Source organism: Piliocolobus tephrosceles, chromosome 21, assembly GCF_002776525.5.
Source record: "Piliocolobus tephrosceles isolate RC106 chromosome 21, ASM277652v3, whole genome shotgun sequence".
Lineage (NCBI taxonomy): Eukaryota > Metazoa > Chordata > Mammalia > Primates > Cercopithecidae > Piliocolobus > Piliocolobus tephrosceles.
The window spans coordinates 15,499,896-15,521,407 of NC_045454.1; the positions used below are offsets into that span (position 1 = coordinate 15,499,896).

A 21,512-nucleotide genomic window follows, 5' to 3' on the forward strand; every position below is an offset into this window, starting at 1 on the left:
GCAATGCTAAGATCGTAACCCAAACTCTGGGTGCTTGTGGTTGAGCAAAGCACGGGCCACTGGAGGGCGCCTCTACCTCTGAGTGAGGAAAGGAAGGCAAAAATAAAGGAGTGGTGCAAGGCCCTGCTAGATGTTTGATCATCTTCAACGTTCCCAGATTCTGGAGCAACATAAAGATCAGGTTATACAGGCCTCTGCCTCCGGTTCCAAATTCCCATTTCACAGATGGACACAATGAGGTCCCGAGCCTGACATAGTTCTGGCTCAGCCCCGCCGCTGAACACCATCAAGATGTAAAAGAAGTCATGTTATAGATAAAAACGAATCCTTTTTATTTTGGCAAGAAGGGGGAAATGCCTTTCTGCCAGGGACCCGAGGGAAGGCCCCCGGAATGGAGATAGGGGCAGACGTAGCACAGGTCCGAGGTCACAGATCCGAGGGAGGGTTTCAGGGTCGAGACCAGCATCGCAATATCCATCCCGGGGTCGCAGAGTCCTGGAGAGTCACAGGCAGGGTCCCGGCGGTCACCACGGGTGTTCCGGAGTCCAGCGGGGTCAGAGGTCTCGAAGGGGGCCAGGGGGCCGGAGGTCACGGAACAGCGGGAGCCCAGAATCCGGCGCCGCTCGGGGCAGGGGCTGAGGGAGGGGACGGGGAGAGCGGCTCCCGCGGGATCGTTTGGCACAGAGGGGAGAGGGGCGGGACGCAGCGTACCCAACCTGGGCGCGCGGGGTTGGAAGGGTCGGGAAGGCCCGGGATGGCCGAGCTCTCGGGCCGGGATAAAGCAGGGGTCCGGAGCCCGGTCACGGCCCATGGGGCAGGGGCGGGCAGGGGTGCTCAGACTGGGGGTGCGGTGCCCCCGGCCGTGTGCATGCTGAAGTATTCGGTGAAGCCGGTGTGCGGCGCCGCCGTCTGGGGCACGAGCGGCTGGTAGGGCGGCGTCAGGCCGTCCCAGCCCGGGTCGGCCGCCTTGGGGAACCGAGCGGGAAGTGGGGGGGAGGCTGTGCCCGGCTCGGCCATGGTCACCACGCGGCCCCTCGGGGCCACCGCCGCCGCCACCGCCGTCTCCTCCACCTGCTTCCCGGCCTGGGAGGGGGGTCAGGGTCAGAGGCAGTCCAGGACCCTCGCGGGGCAGATGCGGCCCCGAAGGCCCGTCCCCCTCCCCCGGAGAACCCTTCCACCCCCGGTATGGACGCACGTGTCAGTCAGGGAAGGACTGGGTGGCGGGGCGCCTGGGCAGCGGGGCCAGGTACTCAAAAGGCGGCGTCGGGGCGCGCGGGGCGAACTCCGGCGGCGGCCGGGGAGCTGGGGGAGAGCCGCGGAAGGCGGGCGGTGGGGGCACGGCGCAGGGCGTCTGCAGGGGTGTGCGCAACAGCGCCAGGACCCAGTCAGGGAGGGTGGGCGCGGGCGCCAGGGGACGGTCGCGGCGCGGTGTTGGGGCGCGGGGTGTGCGAAAGGCAGGGGGAGGGCTCAGGCGCCCAGACGCCGGGGGCGGCGGCGGGGCCGGGAGCGGGGTCAGGTACTCCAGGGGCGGCGCCAGCAGCTCCTCGGGCGCTGGGGCTGCGGGGCTTACGGAGGTGGCGGGCGGGGGGATGGAGAAGAGCTCCGTGAAGTTGGGCACCGAGTCGCTGATAAACGTCACGTTCCCATAGACGTGCTGCGGAAAGGCCTTGTCAGCGGATTGGTTCCCTCCGGGTCCAGGGACTCCAGCTGAGGCGATCTGCGACGTGCGCACGTGGTACGGGAAGTTCTTGTTGGCCGCTGATGGGCGGGTCATGATCTGAGGCCAGGGCCAGGAGCAGGTGTGAGAGGGACTGTCAGGCCGGAGGCTGTCCCCATAAACTTGGGGTCCGAAGGATTCCCTTTCAGTTGACATCCCCCACAATTCCCTGAAGCCATTCACACTGGATTAGGTGCCCCCCTCTGGGCTCTCGAGGTGCCCTGGACCCTCACCTTTTCCCTTCAACACAACTTGACCTGTGCTTCCTCCATCAGAGCCCTGATCACTGAGCTATCACTGACTGGTTAGGGTCAGCGTCCTGCACTGTATGATAGCCACTGGCTGCATGTAGCTTACATTTCATCAAAATAAATTTTAAATGTTGGTCAGTCACACTCCCCACTACACACTCACTATACACTACCCACATTCAAGTGCTCAACAGTCACATATGGTTAGTAGCTCCCATATTGGAAAGTGCAGATAATAGAATATCTTCATAAATACAGAAAGTTCAATTGGACAGCAACTAATAGACTCTAAAATGTCTCCATGAGGCAGGAACCAGACTCTTCTGTTCCCTACTGAGTTCCTAGTACCTTCTAGAACCATGCCAGCACATATAAGCCTTCAACAAATATTGGTGGGCTGGGCGCGGTGGCTCACGCCTATAATCCCAGCACTTTGGGAGGCCTACGTGAGTGGATCACCTGAGGTCAGGAGTTTCAGACCAGCATGGCCAACATGGTGAAACTCCGTCTCTACTAAAAATACAAAAATTATTCAGGTGTGGTGGTGCGCCTATGATCCCAGCTACTTGGGAGGCTGAGGCAAGAGAACTGCTTGAACCCAGGAGGTAGAGGTTGCAGTGAGCTCAGCTCATGCCACTGCACTCCAGCCCGGATGACAGAGCAAGATTCCATCTCAAAAAATAAAATAAAATAAAATAAAATAAAATAAAATAAAATAGTAAAATAAAATAAAATAAAATAAATATTGGTGGAATGTAGGGATGTCTGGTACCAGTTAGTCTGATAGGTCACGAGGGCAGGGACTGGTTGTGACTCCCTCGCCATATCCCAGAAGCCTAACACAGCTCCTCTAAGGTTGTGCTGTAAAAATGAACAAGGAGCTGAAAGCAATGAGCAGTGGGATACCCAGGTGGAGCTGTACTGAGCTAACGTGAGCATCCTTAGGAAGGAAGCTGGCTGAGATACAGCAGGAAGGGTGCCGCGCTTGCCATTCTGAGCCTGCATCCCGCCTGTGGGATCTGTAGCTCACTGAGTGTGGGATCTGCAGCATGTTGATTAAACTCCCTGAGCCTCGCTGTGGGGAAAAGGGATTGTAGTGCCTACTTGGAAAGATGAAAGGGTGCAAATGAAAACCACTGGTGCAGAGCCTGGCACATGGTGGGTTCTCAGCGTTTCTTCTCTTTCTGTCCCTTTCTGACTTCCTGCAGAGCTTCAGCATGGACCGGCCTGGGAAGGTGAGCGAGTCTGTACCTAAGTCAGGTTCTGAGGCAAAGGATGGGGACCTGTCCCCTCCCTTGGTGGCTGGGACCACTCCCTACACGGTGTATGTTGTAGATCCCTGGAGTCAGAAGCTGGGACACTTGGTCATGCCTGTTTCCCTTTCTGGTCCCCCTTCATTTCAGACCTTGCGGTCTGCGGGAGAAGGACAGGATTCAAAGTATTTGCCTGCCGCCAAAGGCCACTGAGCCCTAGCACGTCACTTCTCCTCTCTGGGCCTTAGCTTCCCTGCTCTGTGTAGTGGGAACAATGTCAATTATCCACCCTCTCCTGGAGCTGCTCTGACAATTAAACAAGAGGGCAGGAATAAATGCATATGGATGTTCCTAGAATGAAACAGACTGGTTCAAGACAGGTGTCCGGTGAACAACTGATGAATAAATTAATGACTATTAGAACTGTCACCAAGAATGTCAGATAGGATGTGAACACAGGTAAAGAATAGATGTGGTGGGGACCGGGTGCAGTGGCTCATGCCTGTAATCCCAGCACTTTGGGAGGCCGAGGTGGATGGATCACGAGGTCAAGAGATAGAGACTATCCTGACCAACATGGTGAAATCCCATCTCTCCTAAAAATACAAAACTTAGCCGGGCACATGCCTGTAGTCCCAGCTACTCTGGAGGCTGAGGCAGGAGAATCGCTTGAACCTGGGAGGTGGAGGTTGCAGTGAGCCAAGATTGTGCCACTGCATTCCAACCTGGTGACGGAGGAAGACTCCGTATCAAAAAAAAAAAAAAAAAATAGATGTGGTGCTGTACCCTCCTGATGCCGACCCAGGAGCCCAAAAGCTTCACCCTGTGCAACCCCAGCTGCTTCTTCCTGAACAATGGCCTGTGATGGCAGAATGTGGGTGGGGGCAGGGGGAGAGTGGAGAGATCAAGGAGAGTGGGGAAGGCAGTGGGGATACAGAAGAGAAATGGAAGAATATGGGGACACAGGGTCAGGAATGGAAATGGGAAGGGAGGGCAAAGAGAGAGTATGGGGATTGAGGAAAGAAGCCAGGACACAAGGTGGGAGAGAGGAACGGAAGAAAATGGACATGGGCCCCGAGAGGTGGCTCAGGCCTGTAATCCCAGCACTTTGGGAGGCTGAAATGGGTGGATCACCTGAGGTCAGGAGTTCAAGACCAGCCTGACCAACATGGTGAAACCCCATCTCTACTAAAAATACAAAAAATTAGCCGCACATGATGGCAAGCACCTGTAATCCCAGCTATTTGGGAGGCTGAGGCAGAAGAATCACTTGAACCCAGGAGGCAGAGGTTGCAGGGAGCCAAGATCGAGCCATTGCACTTCAGCCTGGGAGACAGAGTGAGATTGTCTCAAAAAAAAAGAAGAAAATGGACTCTGAGGGGCACAGTAGAGGAGCCTGCAGGAAGCAAGCAGGCGCTCAATAAAGGAAGAATAACTAAAGGGAAAATGGATCAAGACCTCGGAACAGGAGGTCCAGCAGTTCAGGTGTAGGAGCCTCACGCATCTTCCACCCTCGGGTCCTCCCCTCTGCCCCCACGGATGCCCATCCTCACCAGGAACACGCCATGGGCGTACAAGTGGATCCCCAGCTGGATGCCATTGACAATCTTCTCCCGGGCCCACTTGGGGATGCCGAAATTGGCAATCAGGGCCATGACAGGAACCGCAAAGAACCTGAAGGGGAAGTATTGGGTCAGCAAAGACACTGCTCCTGTCCTCCACCCCACCCTATAGCCCCACCTCCCCTGCCATGTACACACACAGACCCCAGGCAGGTCCCAAACTGGAGAGAAGCCAGTGTGACCTTCAGAAGCCAGAGACTGAAATGGGGCAGGACTGGACTGGGAAATTCTGAGGGGCAAGAATGAGGTTCAATTTAACTCAGTTCCACACCACCCCAAATCCTGGCATCTAATAAGAAATCAACAGATAGGCCGGAATGGTGTTTCACGCCTATAATCCCAGCACTTTGGGAGGCCAAGGCAGGCAGATCATCTGAGGTTAGGAGTTTGAGACCAGCCTGACCAACACGGCAAAATCCCATCTCTACTAAAAATACAAAATTAGCTGGGTGTGGTGGCATGCTCCTGTAATCCCAGCTATTTGGGAGGCTGAAGCAGGGGAATCACTTGAATTCGGGAGGCGGAGGCTGCAGTGAGCAGAGATTGCACCACTGCACTCCAGCCTGGGCAACAAGAGCAAAACTCCATCTCAAAAAAAAAAGCCAGGCGCGGTGGCTGACACCTGTAATCCCAGCACTTTGGGAGGACAAGACGGGTGGATCACGAGGTCAGGAGGTCGAGACCATCCTGGCTAACACAGTGAGACCCTATCTCTACTAAAAATACAAAATATTAGCCGGGCATGGTGGCAGGCGCCTGTGGTCCCAGCTACTCGGGAGGCTGAGGCAGGAGAATGGTGAACCCAGGAGGCGGAGCTTGCAGTGAGCAGAGATAGCGCCATTGCACTCCAGCCTGGGGAACAAAGCGAGACTCTGTCTCAAAAAAAAACAAAAGAGAAATCAGGCCAGGCGTGATGGCTCATGCCCATAATCCCAGCACTTTGGGAGGCCAAGGCAGGTGGATCACCTGAGGTCAGGAGTTCCAGACCAGCTTGGCCAATAAGGTGGAAACCACATCTCTACGAAAAATACATAAATTAGCTGGGCGTGGTGGCATGCGCCTGTAGTCCCGGCTACTCGGGAGGCTGAGGCAGAAGAATCGCTTGAATTCAGGAGGCGGAGATTGCAGTGAGCTGAGATCGTGCCACCGCACTGCAGCCTGGGCGACAGAGCAAGACTCCATCTCCAAAAAGAAAAAAAAAATACATATTTGATGAATGAATGAACAAAAGATAATAAGAAGTAAGGACTTATTGCATGCCAGGCCTGTTTCTAAGTATTTGACATACATAAACTCATTTAACTCTCACAGTGACTCTATGAGGCAGATAAAATTTCCATCTCCATTAAAAGGTGAGGAAACTGAGGCAGAGAGAAGTTAATGGGCTTGTCTGAGGTCACATCATCTATAAGCTTTGGAGCTGGGATCTGAACCTGGGCAGTCTGGCTCAGAATCTGCCAACCTTATTGCTATGTTATGGTGAACGATAATAATTACAATAGTTTTGGGTGTTTTTTCATTTTGTTTGTTTTGTTTTGTCGTTGTTGTTGTTGTTTTGTTTGTTTGTTTTTGAGATGAAGTCTCACTTTGTTGCCCAGGCTAGAGTACAGGGGCACGATCTCAACTCACTGCAACCTCAGTCTCCCAGGTTCAAGGGATTCTCCTGCTTCAGCTTCCTGAATAACTGGGAGTACAGGCGTGCACCACCATGCCTGGCTAATTTTTTTGTATTTTTAGTAGAGACGGCGTTTTACCATGTTGGCCAGGCTGGTCTTGAACTCCTGACCTCAAATGATCCACCCATCCTGGCCTCTCACAGTGCTGGGATTACAGGCATGAGCCACCACACCCAGCCTACAATAGTTTTTACTGAACATTTATTATGTGCCAGACACACGGCCCTCATCTAGTGGCCTATGCTTGCTCCAGATATCCCTTTGAGGAGATCGTGTTGTTTTATGGATAAACCTGATGGACTGCTTGTGAAAGTAATTTTCCACAAAGTGAGTAAGTGTCAGATTCTGGGTGACAGCTGCCTGAGTGAAAAGCCCATCTTCCTCACTATGGAGGGTCTGAGATGGGGGGCAACCACTTCTGGGGAGCCCCGAGAGGGAGGCAGAGACAAGCTGGGGCCCACCAGTTCTCACCAGAGGGTATAGGCAGCAAAGAAGGGCACATAAAAAGGCTGCTTCTCAGGAAAGTGTCGCAGTGAGACGAGCACAGCATAGCTGAACCACACGTAGGCCGCCACCTGCAGTCCAATAAGCCCGTAGCCGGCCGGCGACTCATACATGTATAGTACCTGGCCTGGGTCAAAAAACTGGACCCACGGGAGAGGTCCATCACAGCCTGGCCTCCTCCCCTCTATTAGGGTCCCCGGATCCCACCCTTGGGCACATGGGAACAGAGGTACTCCGTCAGAACAGAAGCAACAGGAGAGCCAGGCACGGAGACAGAAGCATATTGAGGTAGAGAGAGAGGGTGAAAAAGACAGGAAGAGAATAAATCAGTTACTGTGTGCTCAACACGGGGCTAAACACCTCCCATGTGTGAGTTTTTCCATCAGCATCAACTCAACAAGGTAGGTCTTATTATTGCTCCATTTCACAGAAGAGGAAACTGAGGCTAAGAGGGAAGCCCTTTGGCCAAAGCCATATAGAAGATAGAAAGCCTTAGAGGGGCCCCATGGGTTAGGTAAGATCCTCCCAATTTTCCAAGAAGAAAATGGGCCCAGAGACAGAGGTCGTCACCCAAGGTCAGGCAGCTAGGAAGTGGAAGAGCTGGTGTTGAATCCAGGTCTGTGTGACTCCTGAACTCTTAGTCACGATATTGAGCATCAGTGTGACAGACAGTGAGAGACAGAGGGAGGAGGAAGAAAGCTGCTGCGGGATGGTGAAGAGAGAAGGAATCACTTAGACAGATGGGGAAGCAGAAAATCAAAGAGCGGGAGAGAGAGCGAGCCAGCAGGAGCGCGATGTGGGCAAGGGCGAGCAGACAGGTCAAGGGGGAGGCAGTGCCAAAAGCAGTGGAAAGCGGGGCCTGACCAGGGGCCAGTGGGACTCACTTCCACCTCGTAGATAAGCAGCACCACATGGGTGAGCGTGTAGAGGGTCATGTAGACAGACAACTTCACGGAGCCCGCGTGGCTGATGCGGCCCCTGGCGGCAGGCCATGAGGGGAGACAGCAGGGTGGGGGCCGTCAGGGAGGAGGATAGGCCTACCCCCTCCCCCACCCTGCCCCTGTCCTTCTCCCCCGCCAGCCGCCCCACGAGCACGCCCTGCCCGGGCACCGTGTCACCGTGAATCCCTTCCCCAGGAGGATGAGCATCAGCAGGAAGATGAGGAAGCTGGAGGAGAAGAGCAGCTTGGCTGGGAGAAGGGAGGAGGGGGCGGCTCAGAGCCAGGCTCAGACCTGATGCGTGACCTGAACCCTGGGCTCTACCCTCTCCCCACCCAGCTTCATTCTCACCCAAGATCTTCACACTCTCGTTGCCAATGCCATCGGTGGCATACTGACTCCAGTAGATGCAGAAAAACAGAAGGCTCAGGACTGGGGGGGGGGGGATGGGCAGAGAAGAAAGGATAGAAAGCAGCTCTGGGGCATCACTGTCCTCTAGCACTGCCATCCAAGTGGTCTGAGCCCCGCCTCCTCCCTCAGGACTCCAGACCTTCTACCCCCACTTACCTGCTAGGAGAATCTGGAGTCTAGCCCCCAACCCTGCTCCCCCAGGACCCACAGGTCCAGGCCCCCACACCCTCCTCCCTCAGACCCAGGGGTCCAGGCCCCCAACCCTCCTCCCTCAGACCCAGGGGTTCAGGCCCCTACCGCCTCCTCACTCAGACCCAGGAGTCCAGGCCCTCAGCCCCTCCTCCTCCAGGACCCAGGGGTCCAGGCCCCCAGCCCCTCCTCCCTCAGACCCAGGAGTTCAGGCTCCCAGCTCCTCCTCCCCCAGACTCAGGAGTTCAGGCCTTTATACCTCCTCAAGGACCCAGGGGTGTCAGGTCCCACTCCCTCTTCCCCCAGGAACCAGGGGTTCAGGTTCCCAGCCCATCTTACCCCAGGAACCAGGGCTCCAGGCCCCAAGCCCCTTCTCCCTTGGACCCAGGAGTCCAGGCCACCAGCCCCTTCTCCCCCAGGACCCAGGAGTCCAGGCCCCCAGCCCCTTCTCCCTTGGACCCAGGAGTTCAGGCCCCCAGCCCCTCCTCCCCCAGGACCCAGGAGTCCAGGTGTCTGGCCCCAAGTGCCTCCTCTTCCAGAACGCAAAAGTTGGGACACAGAACCTCACCCTCTACTCCTGCTGCGGCCATGAACATTTTATAAGTTGTGTGGAGCAACTGACGACCTTTCAGCAAATCTAGGAAGCAGGGTAGGGAAAGGCTGTCCACAGGCAGAAAGGGAGAGCATCTCACCTCCCCCAAACCTACTCCCTCCTGTCTCTTCCCTAACACCCCATGTGCCAGACTCACATCCAAAGTAACAAGAAAGGAAGAAGATGAGGATGAAGATGAGGAGGAAGGTCACATCTGTCTCCAGGATCCCTGCCAATTTGATAAGAGGAGTAAGGTTCATTCAGGTGGATGTCCCCTCAATGGGCACCCAGCTCTGGTGTCCCACAGAGAGCCTGGTTTCTGGGTCCCCACGTGCTCACCAAACTCATCAGCGGAGAAGTGTCGTGTCCAGAAGGACTTGCCATTGGTGAGGACCATCTCATACTCCAGCTGCAATCCATCACCCTGTGGGGAGTATGGAGGCCTAAGAGGGGCCCTGGGCAAGTTGGGGGTTGGCAGAAAGGCAAAGAGAAGGTGGCCCAGGTGGCCACCCCAGCACCTTACCCCACACTTGCTGAGCGCAATATACCACCACCTTTCACGCACTGAGCGGAAGCTGCGGCCACTGGAGCAGCTCAGGTAGCGGGTTCCCTCCTCTGATACCACCTGGAGTCAAGCAAGAAGGCTGAAGCCTGCCCTTGATGCCCGCAAGGCACCATCCTTCAGCACCTGCCCACTGCCCCAGGCTAGGCCTGCACCTGACAGCCAGACCAGGCATACTGGGTGGTGAGGTTGATGACCTGGTTGTTCTCTGGCCGGATCACGGACTCCTTGGCTAGGCAGTCCTAGGGAAGGCAGGGACAGGGTCACTCCCTCAGCCAGCCACGACCTTATCCCCACTCCCCCATGCCCTCTTCACAGCCCTCACCTTGTCCCCTGCCTTGTACACGGCTGGCCACTGGGATGGGTCGTCAAAATAGAGGAGGATGTTCTGACAGCACTTGGCCTGCAGACCACAGATGTTGGGGGCGAGGAGCTGGGGCAGCCTGTGCCTTTGGAGGCCAAGGGAAGTACCCAGCCTCAGTATGGCGAGCGTTGGGGAAGACTCACCTCAGGGTAGCGGAAACGGAAGTCCAGTCGGCCGTAATCCGAGAGGAAACAAAATCTTGTCAGGAACACCCAGTCCTGAAAAAGGGGCCCAGTCTGATCCTCTGCTGAGAGTCCTTCAAGAACTCTTTACTCCATAAACCCCCAACTTTTCTTCCCTACCCCCCAGGTACCTGGCTTCCCAAATACTAGAAGGAGACCAGGTCACCTCCAAAATCCTTCCCTGATCCCATCACTGTGGGTCCAGGATTCCTGTCGTCCTGATTGTCTCCCTCCATTGCCCCCCCCCCCCAAGTTTCCTGCCCTCCATTCAAACACTCCTCCCTGCATTTCCCGGGAGGCCCCAGAAAGACCTTAGGGGCCAGATGCCCATCCTGGCCACCTCGTGTCCTGGCCAATATCTGACCCCGTTCTCCCAATATCCACACTCCCCTGCACCCCACCTCGTGCTCCCAAAAACCATCCCGCGCAGGGGAATCTTCCAAACGGCCCCCTCCCGGTCTTGAGCGGGAGTGTAGCAGTGAGCTCCGGGCTCTCTGCTGAGTGAAAAGTGCTGTCCCTTCAGCACCACCTCTGCACCACCCCCCTTCCCAAACTCTGACTCTCCCAACCTGCTCCCCCTCCCCGCCCAGCTCTGACCTCAACATGCCTCCTACAACCCCCAGGTCTGGCCGCGACCCCACGGCTCCTCTTAGCCTCGACTCTGGCCCAGTCCCCCATTGCCCTCGGCCCCATTCCCCCGAGGCTCCCTGAGTCCGCCAGGAGAGGCGGCAGGGGGCGGGGCGGTACCCGCTCCCCTCGCCTCCCTTGCGTCTCCCGGGGGCCGGCGGGCGGCAGAGGAGGGATTGGCGTGCTCACCTCTTTGGAGCTGAGGTTGCCCCGCACGTACTTGGCCCGGGCGCGGGGGGGCAGTGACAGCAGCAGGAGCAGCAGCGGCGGCAGCAGGCGGCGCAGCGCGGGCGCGCGCTGGGGCTCCATTCCGCCAGCTCCAGCCCCGACTCCGCTCCGGCTCCCGCTCCGGCCCAGCGACGGAGGCGAGAGCGCGCGGGCCGGCCAGAGCGCGCCCCCGATTAAAGGGGCCGCCGGGCGCCGCGTTCCCCGCCCCCTCCTACAAGAGGGCCCTACCTGACTCCTATCTTCAACGCGTGGGAGGGGGGACGTTCATCCTCTGTCACCCCGCCCCAGCCCTCCCCTCCTGGAGTCCCGTAGATACCTATGGTTTCCCGTGTCCTAAACTGAACTCAAGTCTTCCAAAGCCATGCCTCCTCCAGACTGCCTTCTCTGGATCCAGCCCTGTCACCCAGGCTGGAGTGCAGTGGTGCGACCTCGGCTCACTGCAGCCTCCGCCTCCCAGGTTCAAGCGATTCTCCTGCCTCAGCCTCCTGAGTAGTTGGGATTACAGGCGCCCACCACCATACCCGGCTGATTTTTTCGTATTTTTGATAGAGATGGGGTTTCACCATGTTGGCCGGCTGGTTTCAAACTCCTAACCTCAAGTGATCTGCTCACCTCGGCCTCCCACAGTGCTAGGATTACAGGCGTGAGTCACCGCGCCTGGCGCCAACAAGTCTTTGATTGCCCATCACCACCTCTATTGCAACCACCCCCAGCTGTGTCCATCCTGGGGTTGCCACCATTCTAGATCTGATGCACCCTTCGAAGTGCCCACGGAGGCACAGAGAGGGCAAGCCACTCGTTACACTCCATGGTGGTGGTGGAGCCATCAGTATAACCACCGTACCCCTCTGCCTGACCATGACCTGTCACTGCTTACCATGTTGTGAAACTGGGTTGCTGTGAGACAGAGGTGGTAGTGTGAGATAGCCAAAAGCATGTTTCAGATCCAAGTTGAAATAACTTGCTTGGGTTCATTCAAATCCCAGCCTGGCCCCTACTTTGTCATTTGTCCACCATAAGACCTGGGCCGAGTCATTCAGCCCTGTGATCTCTCAGCCCAGTCCCCTCTATGCGGGTATCAACCCTGTGGTTTCCCAGTGGACAACAGCAAGCCCTAGAAAGGCTTTTCAGAGTACAAGCCATGCCCTTCACCTTGATTTTCCTGATCAGACTGCAACAAACATTTCTAGCTTTATCCTTCTCCACTGCAGAAAACTGGGGGCTGCTCAAAATACCATTTTTTAAAAATTTTCTAAGCCAAGGGACCAAGCTGGAAATATAAGTGAAACATTTTTAATGGAGAGCATGGATCCCAAAAAGAGGGGGCCTCCGCTACTTGGCCAGTTGTGCCAGGAAGGATTGTAGTTCTGCTGCCAGATCCCTTTTTTTTTCTTTCTTTCTGAGAGAAGCCAGAAATGCAATTAAAAAAAAAAAAAAAAAAAAAAAAAAGCAAACTGCCTGGTTTGTAACAGTAGGCAATTGATTCAAACATTTAAAACATATCGTGGGTGAAATTTTAAAAAGCCTGTGGACCAGATTCAGCCCTGATCTGTCACTCCTGCCCTGAGCCTGCACATACACTGTTCCCTGTGCTCACACACCAGGAGGCATTCAAGGGCAGGCCCAGATGTGGCTTACTCTAGGTCCCAGTGTGGCCTAGGGATTTGCTGAGTGAAAATGGCCCTACATCTGCTATGCACCCTCCTCCAGGACTTGCATATGCTGTTCCCCTTGCCTGAAATGTTCTTTTCCACAAGTACCAAGTTTCCACCAACCTTGAAAACTACAGGGTTGGCAGGGCACGGTGGCTCATGCCTGTAATTGCAGCACTTCGGGAGACCAAGGCAGGTGGATTACTTGAGATCAGGAGTTCGAGACCAGCCTGGCCAACATGGTGAAATCCTGTCTCTACTAAAAATACAAAAATTAGCCATGTATGGTGGCGCTACACCTGTAATCTCAGCTCCTTGGGAGGCTGAGGCAGGAGAATCGCTTGGATCTGGGCGGCGGAGGTTGCAGTGAGCTGAGATTGTGCCATTGCACTCTAACCTGGAGAAGAAAATGAGACTGTGTCTCCAAAAAAAAAGAAAGAAAAGAACAGAAAAGAAAAGAAAAGACACAGCTCTTCTATGAAGAATTCCCTCCTCACTAGGGCAGTCATCACTCCCTCCTTGGACTGCCCCAGCCCCTGCACCTCTCTTGCTCTCCTAGACACAACCATTGGAGCTGCGGTTGTGTGTGCCCACCACCAAACTGGGAGCCTCAAGAGGACAAGGCCTTTGTCTCACTCACTCTGGGGCCCCAGCATCACCAGAGCTCAGGGTCAGGTATACAGTTAGCCACAGTGGGCATATGTGTTGGACTAATTGAAGCCCCAATTTTCCCCACCATGCTGGCTCCTCAGACCCTATGAAGGTAACAAGCCACAGTACCATCCCCTCCATCTTGGACCTAGAACTCAGAGCTAAGGAAAGCTGCTCTCCTGGGTCAGCAACTCACTGAAAATCAAGAAGGCCATGAAAAGTACTTTATTGAGGTCACTGGGAATACCAGATATCTGTCCCCAGCCCTAGCCTCAGCCCCTCCTCAGTACAGTCTCATGGGTGGAAAAGACCAGGCTTCTGGACTGCTCTGGGCCACTACCCAGGAGAGACTGGGCGGTGGGGAAGGAGGGCAGGGGCTCCAGTCCAGGACAGAGGTTTGAGGCAACAGGGGTGATGAAGGCTGAGGCAGGGGCTGAGGGAGGCCAACCCCCCAGGGCTGAGGAGGGGGTGGCGTGGCTACCAGCCAGATGCTTTTTAGCAAGTCAAACGCTGTTGGAGGACCCCAGGCTGTTCCAGATGGCGAAGACAGTGAGGGAAAGTATGGTGGCCAGGGACGTCTTGGCGGTGCCATACTCCCCCTGTGTGCAGTGGGCATGCTGGAGGTGTAGGGCATGGGGAAGGTGAACTCCTTTGTCCCTTGTTGCTTCCTTTGCCTCCCCTCCTCTGGGACTTGATCAGGGCTATTGATCCAGAAGGGTGTCATCTTTCTCTCAGGGACCCCAGGCTTGGCCCCTGGCACAGAGAAAGAAGCATAGAGGCCAGCTAAGCTACAGCCAACAAAGGGAAGGGGAGTACAGGGGCAGGAGCGAGGCTCACCTGGCAAGGGTGGCTGGCAGCCCCGAAGCACCAGTGTAAGGTCAGGTACACAACCATGACAGGCCTGCAAGGTACGCACGATGGCATCCCTGGCATCCTGAATCAGGTTCCTCTGGGGGAACGCCTGTGGCAAACTCAGCTGACACTGCAGCTCTGCCAGCAGCTGCCCCACGCCAGGCAACTCTGGGGAACTGGGTGGGCCTGGGCCCGAGCCTCCAGGCATCTGGTTCTCTTTGTCCCTGGATTGTGGGGCTATTTCCTGGGCCCTGCCTGGGCTTGGAGAGGGCTTGGCGGGGAGTGTGGGGCTGCCTGGCACCAGTGTCCCACTGCTAAGCAGCCTTGCAACATCTAGGGATTTCACCTCGTGGTTGAAGAGACCCCAATGCTCCCGGCTCAGCCGGCCCTGGGTTATGACCACGAGCTTGGAGGCAGTAGGGACCACAGGTGGATCCCGAATGGCCACAGGAGGATCGTGATGGGCTAATGGCCGGCGGCTGCCCACCAGGGCCTTGTTACGTTCCCGCCTAGTCTTCCGACGGCGGACACGACCAGGTTTCTCAGGCTGCTGAAAAGGTTGGGAGACTGGTCCCCGGGTATCCATGGTGTCCTGGAATATAAAGATAGGGTGGCCATCAGCATGCAGGTAAGTCAAGGGGAGTAGCAAAGTGAATAGGAAGGTCCAGGCGCGGTGGCACATGCCTGTAATATCAACACTGTGGTAGCCCGAGGTTGGTAGATCACTTGAGGTCAGGAGTTCAAGACCAGCCCAGCCAACATGGCAAAACCCTGTCTTTACTAAAAATACAAAAATTGGCCAGGCGCAGTGGCTCACGCTTGTAATCCTAGTACTTTGGGAGGCTGAGGCAGGCGGATCACCTGAGGTCAGGAGTTCGAGACCAGCCTGGCCATGGTGAAACCCCGTCTCTACTAAAAATACAAAAATTAGCCAGATATGGTGGCACGCACCTGTAATTCCAGCTACTCAGGAGGCTGAGGCAGGAGAATCACTTGAACCCAGGAGGCGGAGGTTGCAGTGAGTTGAGATCATGTCACTGCACTCCAGCCTGGGCGAAACAGCGAGACTCTGTCTCAAAACAAAAACAAAAACAAAAACAAAAACAAAAACAAAACAACAACAACTATATATATATATATATACACACACACACACACACATACATAGCTTGGTGTAGTGGTGCACACCTGTAATCTCAGCTACTCAGGAGGCTGAGGCAGGAGGCTGAGGCAGAAGAATCACTTGAAACCAGAAGGCAGAGGTTGCAGTGAGTCAAGATTGTGCCACTGCACTTCAGTCTGGGCAACAAAGTGAGACTCCATCTCAAAAACAAAACAAAACAAAACAAAAAAATAAGTGAATAGGGAGATGTTTTTGGGTGAGGTGGGAATACTATTTAGGGTGACTAGATGAGGCCAGGCACAGCGGCTCACATCTGTAATCCTAGCACTTTGGGAGGCTGAGGCGGGAGTACTGCTTGAGGCCAGGAGTTCAAGACCAAACTGAGCAGCAAAGCGAGACCCTCGTCTCTACAAAAAAATCCAAATAAAAATTAGCTGGACGATGCCAGGTGCTGTGGCTCATGCCCGTAATCCCAGTGCTTTGGGAGGCCGAGGCAAGCAGATCACCTGAGGCCATGAGTTCGAGACCAGCCTGGCCAACATGTCAAAACCTCGTCTCTACTAAAAATACAAAAATTAGCTGCATGCGATGGTGCGTGCCTGTAATCCCAGCTACTCAGAAGGCTGATGCAGGAGAATTGCTTTAACCCAGGAGATGGAGGTTGCAATGAGCCAAGATTGTGCCACTGCATGATAAACCTGGGCAACAGAGTGAGGCTCTGTCTCAAAAAGAAAAAAAAGAAAGAAAGAAAAAATTTGCTGGGATTCTGTGGCCCACACCTGTAGTCCCAGCTACTAGAGAAGCTGAGATGGGAGGATCCTTTGAGTCCAGGAGTTGGAGGTTACACTGAACTATGATTGCACCACTGTGCCCCAGCCTAGGCAAGAGAGTGAGACCTTGTCTCTGAAAAGAGAGAGAGAGAAGATGAGAGAAAATAAGTGAGCAGAAAGAGATTGGAAAAGGTTTGGTCAGATAAGGAATCACAGGGGTAGCATGATGTCGAAGTAATCACTGCTAATGGGAAGAGAAGCCAGGACATAGAGAAAGGCTATTAGGAACAGGGACATGGGGAAACAGTTAAAAGATGGAGGGTGGGGGCCAGGCGCAGTGGCTCACGCCTGTAGTCCCAGCACTTGGGGAGGCCGAGGTGGGTGGATCATTTGAGGTCAGGAGTTGGAGACCAGCCTGGCCATCATGTGAAACCCCGCCTCTACTAAAAATACAAAAATTAGCCGGGCGTTGTGGTGAATGCCTGTAATCTCACCTACTCAGGAGGCTGAGGCAGGAAAATCACTTGAAATCGTGAGGCGGAGGTTGCAGTGAGCCGAGATTGCGCCACTGCACTCCCGCCTGGCGGACACAACGAGACTCTGTCTCAAAAAAAAAGAAAGAAAGAAAAAAAGGATGAAGGGTGGCGAAGGGGTCATGAGATTGGAGGGATCTGGGGTACCAGAAAGGGATTCGGACGGAGAAATCCAGGGGTAGACGAGGTACAGGGGAATACAGAAAGTGGAAAGAGATGGTAGACTAAAAGAAGCAGGAGAGGGAGAGCAGCAAGAGAAGTCCAGCGAGCCTGAGAAAACCTCGAGAGAACAGAAAGGGAGACAGAGGCGCGATCAGGGACAGGGCCTGATCACAAAGGAAGGGCCTAGGGTAGGAGAGGAAGCATGGTGGCCAGCCGCTGTAGGGCAGGGGTCGCAGAGTGAAGGGACTCGGGTATGGCTGGTAGGAGCTGGGTGGGGGAAGGGCACGTCTCCTACCCAACGAACCCCGGCCCTTCCCACTTCAAGTACCTGTGGGGCGCAATGGCTTCTTTTCCGCGGTGACCCCAGCTCTCGAAGCCACCTGGCTCTGTTCCGGGCCTCGGGCACCCCTACACGCATGCGCGTGCCCTTTCCATGCCCTTTGCCTTCGTGGCTCTGAGAGGACGGAAACCCAGAGGCGCGTGCCAGGGAAGTGCCGGTTATAGCCCCGCCCCTCCCAGCCTCAATTTCAGAACTCTCCCTTTCTTGGTCTTAACACCTCCCATCCACCAATTGGCTGTGAGGTTCACTAGGTCCGCCCCCTTCCTGAATGCTGATTGGTTCCGATAGCTATCGGCGGTCTTTTGGGGGTTGGTTGAGACCAGGCGTGCCAAGGGGAAGAAGGGTCATGGTAGCCCCCATGCACAGCAGTCCCCCAAGCAGCCACAGACATATTCCTTAGAAAACTTACATAGTTAGCCGGGCGTGGTGGGTCACGCCTATAATCCCAGCACTTTGGGAGGCAGAGGCAGGTGACTGGCTTGAGCCCAAGAGTTCAAGACCACCCTGGACAACATAGGGAGACCCTGACTACAAAAAATACATTAGTGTTGGGCGAGGTGGCTCACGCCTGTAATCCCAGCAATTTGGGAGGCAGAGGCGGGCAGATCACGAGGTCAGGAGATCGAGACCATCCTGGTTAACACGGTGAAACCCCGTCTCTACTAAAAATACAAAAACTTAGTCAGGCATGGTGGCGGGCGCCTGTAGTCCCAGCTACTCGCGAGGCTGAGGCAGGAGAATGGCGTGAACCCGGGAGACGGAGCTTGCAGTGAGCCGAGATCGCACCACAGCACTCCAGCCTGGGCGACAGAGCGACACTCCGTCTCTAAATAAATTAAATAAATAAGTAAATAAGCTGGGCGCAGTGGCGCATGCCCGTGTGCCCAGCTACTTGGGAGGCTGATGCAGGAGGATCGCTTAAGCCTAGGAGGTGGAGGCAGCAGTGAGCCATCATCAGACCCCTGCACTCCAGCCTGAGGGAGAGGGCAAGACCCCCTAAAAGAAAAAAAATTAGGCCGGGTGCAGTGGCTCACGACTATATATCCAGCGACTCAGGAGGCTGGGGCAGGAGAATTGTTTGAACCTGGGAAGTGGAGGTTGCAGTGAGCCGAGATCGCACCACCGCACTCTAGACTGGGCAACAGAATAAGACTCCATCTCAAAAAAAGTTAGTATAGTGTTGTGATTCATAGCTAGGCTTAGTTTAAATGCCCAAAGTGGCACAATTGGGCTGTGTGACCTTGGAAACGTTTGTAACTGGTCAGACTTAGTTTTCTGACCTATAAAATGGGGTTGGTAATAAAACTAGCTTCCTCATTTGGTTGCTAGAAGGATAAACTAGACCAATATGTCTAACTTGAAATGGGCCTGGTGAATGAAGAATGCCTGGAAACTTTGTTTCTCACCAAGTTTTGCTTCAGGAACTGCTCCAACTTATCTGTCTACACTTGTCCCCTCAGACTTTACTTTTAATTTTTTTTTTCTCAGCTGGGCACAGTGGCTCATGCCTGTAATCCCAGCACTTCGGGAGGCCAAGGTGGGTGGATCATGAGGCCAGGAGATCAAGACCATCCTGGCTAACACAGTGAAACCTCATCTCTACTAAAAATACAAAAAATTAGCCCGGTGTGGTGGCACACGCCTGTAGTCCCACATACTTGGGAGGCTGAGGCAGGAGAATCACTTGAATCCGGGAGGCAGAGGTTGCAGTGAGCCGAGATCACGCCATTGCACTCCAGCCTGGGCGACAGAGCGAGACTCTACCTCAAAAAAAAGAAAAAAAAAGTATCTCCCTTTTTTTGCTTTTTTTTTTTTTTTGAGACAGAGTCTTGCTCTGTTGCCCAGGCAGGAGTGCAGTGGCACTCTCGGCTCACTGCAAGCTCCGTCTCCTGGGTTCACACCCTTCTGGCTCAGCCTGCCCAGTAGCTGGGACTACAGAGGCCCACCACCACAACTGGCTAATTTTTTTGTTTTTTTAGTAGAGACGGGGTTTCCCATGTTAGCCAGGATGGTCTCGATCTCCTGACCTCACGATCTTCCCTTCTCGGCCTCCCAAAGTGCTGGGATTACAGGCTTGAGCCACTGCGCCCGGCCAAAAATTTCTCTCTTATTATACCACTGACTTGAAGGCATAATTACGACTTTTCTTTTCTTTTCTTTTCTTTTTGAGATGGAATTTCAATCTGTCACCCAGGCTGGAGTGCAGTGGCACAATCTCGACTGACTGCAACCTTCACCTCCCAGGTTCAAGCGATTCTCCTGCCTCAGCCTCCCAGGTAACTGGGACTACAGGCATAGACCACCATGCCCAGCTAATCTTTGTTTTTGTTTCTTTTTTTTTTGAGACAGAGTTTCACTCTGTCTCCTAGGCTGGAGTACAGTGGCACAATCTCGGCTCTCGGCTCACTGCAAGCTCCGCCTCCCGGGTTCACGCCATTCTCCTGCCTCAGCCTCCCAAGTAGCTGGGACTACAGGCGCACGCCACCACACCTGGCTAATTTTTTGTATTTTTAGTAGAGACGGGGTTTCACCATGTTAGCCAGGATGGTCTCGAACTCCTGACCTCGTGATCTGCCTGCCTCTGCCTCCCAAATTGCTGGGATTACAGACGTGAGCCACTGCGCCTGGCCTAATCTTTGTATTTTTTAATAGAAATGGGGTTTTGCTATGTTGGTCAGGCTGGTCTCGAACTCCTGACCCCAAGTGATCCGCCCACTTCGTGCCGGGATTACAGGAGTGAGCCACTGCGCCTGGCTGATTATGACTTCTTTTTTGGAGACAAGGACTCACTCTGTCACCCAACCTGGAGTGCAGTGACACAATCATGGCCCACTGCCGCCTCATCTCCCAGGCTCAAACAATCCTCCCACCTCAGCCTCCCCAGTAACTGGGACTACAGGCACTTGCCTTTTTTTTTTTTTTTTCTTGAGACAGGGTCTCACTATGTTACCCAGGCTGGTCTCAAACTCCTGGGCTCAAGTGATCCTCACACCTAAGCTTCCCCAGTAGCTGGGGCTACAGGCATGCATCACTGCACCTGGGTCCCTCAGACTTTATTTATTTGTTTATGTAATTAAGACAGAGTCTCGCTGTGTCACCCAAGCTGGGCCACTGTATCGGCCAGGCTGGGCTGCAGTGGCGCCATCTCAGCTCACTGCAACCTCTGCCTCCCGGACTCAAGCGATTATCCTGCCTCAGCCTCCCAAGTAGCTGGGACTACAGGTGTGTGCCACCATGCCCAGCTAATTTTTTTTTTTTTTTTTAGTAGAGTTGGGGTTTCACCATGTTGGCCAGGCTGGTTGACCTCAAGTGATCTGCCCATGTCAGCCTCCCAAAGTGCTGGGATTACAGGCATGAGCCTCCACGCCAGCCTCCCTCACACTTTAAAATCAAGTTATTTCACAATATTCCCCCTGCCTAATAAGAAAGTGATTACCTGTGTCTTTTCTTTCTGCTTGACCAGCCTTCATTATCTTTCAGACCCAGCTGAGATACTATTCCTAGGAAACCCATAGTCCTCAGAGTCCTTCTCCTCTTCCTCCCCAGAGGTCCCTGTCTCAAACACAACTTTGACACCCCTACACCTCTGTGTCTGGATCTGTCTCCCTGAATACACTGGAACAAGGTCAGGAGCTGACCCACTCATTTACTATTCATTCATCAAGTACTTGTGGAACAGCCACTGTGTGCCCGGCCCGTTCCAGGGAAGTGGATTGAAAAAGAACATAAACACAATGAATAACACTCATTTCTGTCTCAGTATCAATCCACCTCGAAGGAATAAATACATGGGAAGGTCCCACCTGGAGTGGGTCTACAAGAACATGACCAGGACATTTAGCGGGGAGTGAGACCCCCACCTGGTCCCAGAGAAGAGGGAGATCTGAGAAGACACTGAGGTCTGAGATTAATTTGGGGCGGCGTTCGGGGAGAGGCGCGACCCTAGGTGGCCTTGGTTGTGGATGTAGGTTTCAGAGCTCAGACACACCCAGTTGGCCTGTGGGTTTAGAGAGGGGTGTAGAGGCTGCAGATCTGCAAGATGATCTCCCGGAGGGACGCCAGACTGGACCTGAGCCCTGGAGGCGTCTCTAATTTCCTTTCTCTTTCTGCACTTTCTCCTACCCTCCACGCAGGTCCACGCAGGTCCTATGGTGTCTTGAATGCAAAGATACGTAGTTTATATGTTATGCCGCGCGCGCGCGCACACACACGCGCACACACACACACGGTGTTTTGAGTTGGGGTCCTGTGATGTCTGGAATGCAAAGATATGTACTTCAGTTTTTTTTTTTTTTTTTTTTTTTTTTTTTTTT

At 54.4% G+C, this 21,512-nt stretch overlaps 2 protein-coding genes across 3 annotated transcripts; both read right to left on the minus strand.

Annotated features, from left to right (window-relative positions):
- Positions 1-308: 308 nt before the first annotated feature.
- On the minus strand, positions 309-11,259 carry TMEM145 (transmembrane protein 145). 2 transcript variants are annotated; one of them, XM_023229498.2, is made up of 15 exons: positions 11,078-11,259; positions 10,223-10,297; positions 10,041-10,118; positions 9,871-9,957; positions 9,719-9,778; positions 9,493-9,577; positions 9,311-9,382; positions 9,130-9,198; positions 8,313-8,393; positions 8,134-8,212; positions 7,908-8,001; positions 6,991-7,163; positions 4,775-4,895; positions 1,571-1,777; positions 309-635 (listed from the first exon to the last, which is right to left on the minus strand). In XM_023229498.2, exons 1-15 carry the CDS (start codon positions 11,195-11,197, stop codon positions 555-557), a joined length of 1,482 nt encoding a protein of 493 aa, XP_023085266.1. In that variant the 5' UTR covers positions 11,198-11,259; the 3' UTR covers positions 309-554. The 2 variants fall into 2 exon arrangements, with proteins under 2 accessions (XP_023085266.1, XP_031790723.1); XM_031934863.1 differs by having other exon boundaries at positions 309-1,083; positions 9,677-9,778.
- Positions 11,260-13,702: 2,443 nt separating this feature from the next.
- PRR19 (proline rich 19) lies at positions 13,703-14,857 on the minus strand. Its single transcript, XM_031934866.1, has 2 exons — positions 14,257-14,857; positions 13,703-14,172 (listed from the first exon to the last, which is right to left on the minus strand). The coding sequence occupies exons 1-2, from the start codon at positions 14,855-14,857 to the stop codon at positions 13,703-13,705; spliced, it is 1,071 nt and encodes a 356-aa protein (XP_031790726.1).
- Positions 14,858-21,512: the final 6,655 nt, after the last annotated feature.

Bases quoted from the DNA above. Each gene is read 5' to 3' on its own strand.
- TMEM145 (XM_031934863.1), bottom strand. From the start codon at position 11,197: ATGGAGCCCCAGCGCGCGCCCGCGCTGCGCCGCCTGCTGCCGCCGCTG. The intron at 8,213-8,312 runs GTGAGAATGAAG...CCCTTCTCCCAG, and splicing joins CGAGAGTGTGAAGATCTTGG to CCAAGCTGCTCTTCTCCTCC. The intron at 4,896-6,990 runs GTGAGAACTGGT...CTTCCCCTTCAG, and splicing joins TTTGCTGCCTATACCCTCTG to GTTCTTTGCGGTTCCTGTCA.
- PRR19 (XM_031934866.1), bottom strand. From the start codon at position 14,857: ATGGATACCCGGGGACCAGTCTCCCAACCTTTTCAGCAGCCTGAGAAA. The intron at 14,173-14,256 runs GTGAGCCTCGCT...TCTCTGTGCCAG, and splicing joins CTGCCAGCCACCCTTGCCAG to GGGCCAAGCCTGGGGTCCCT.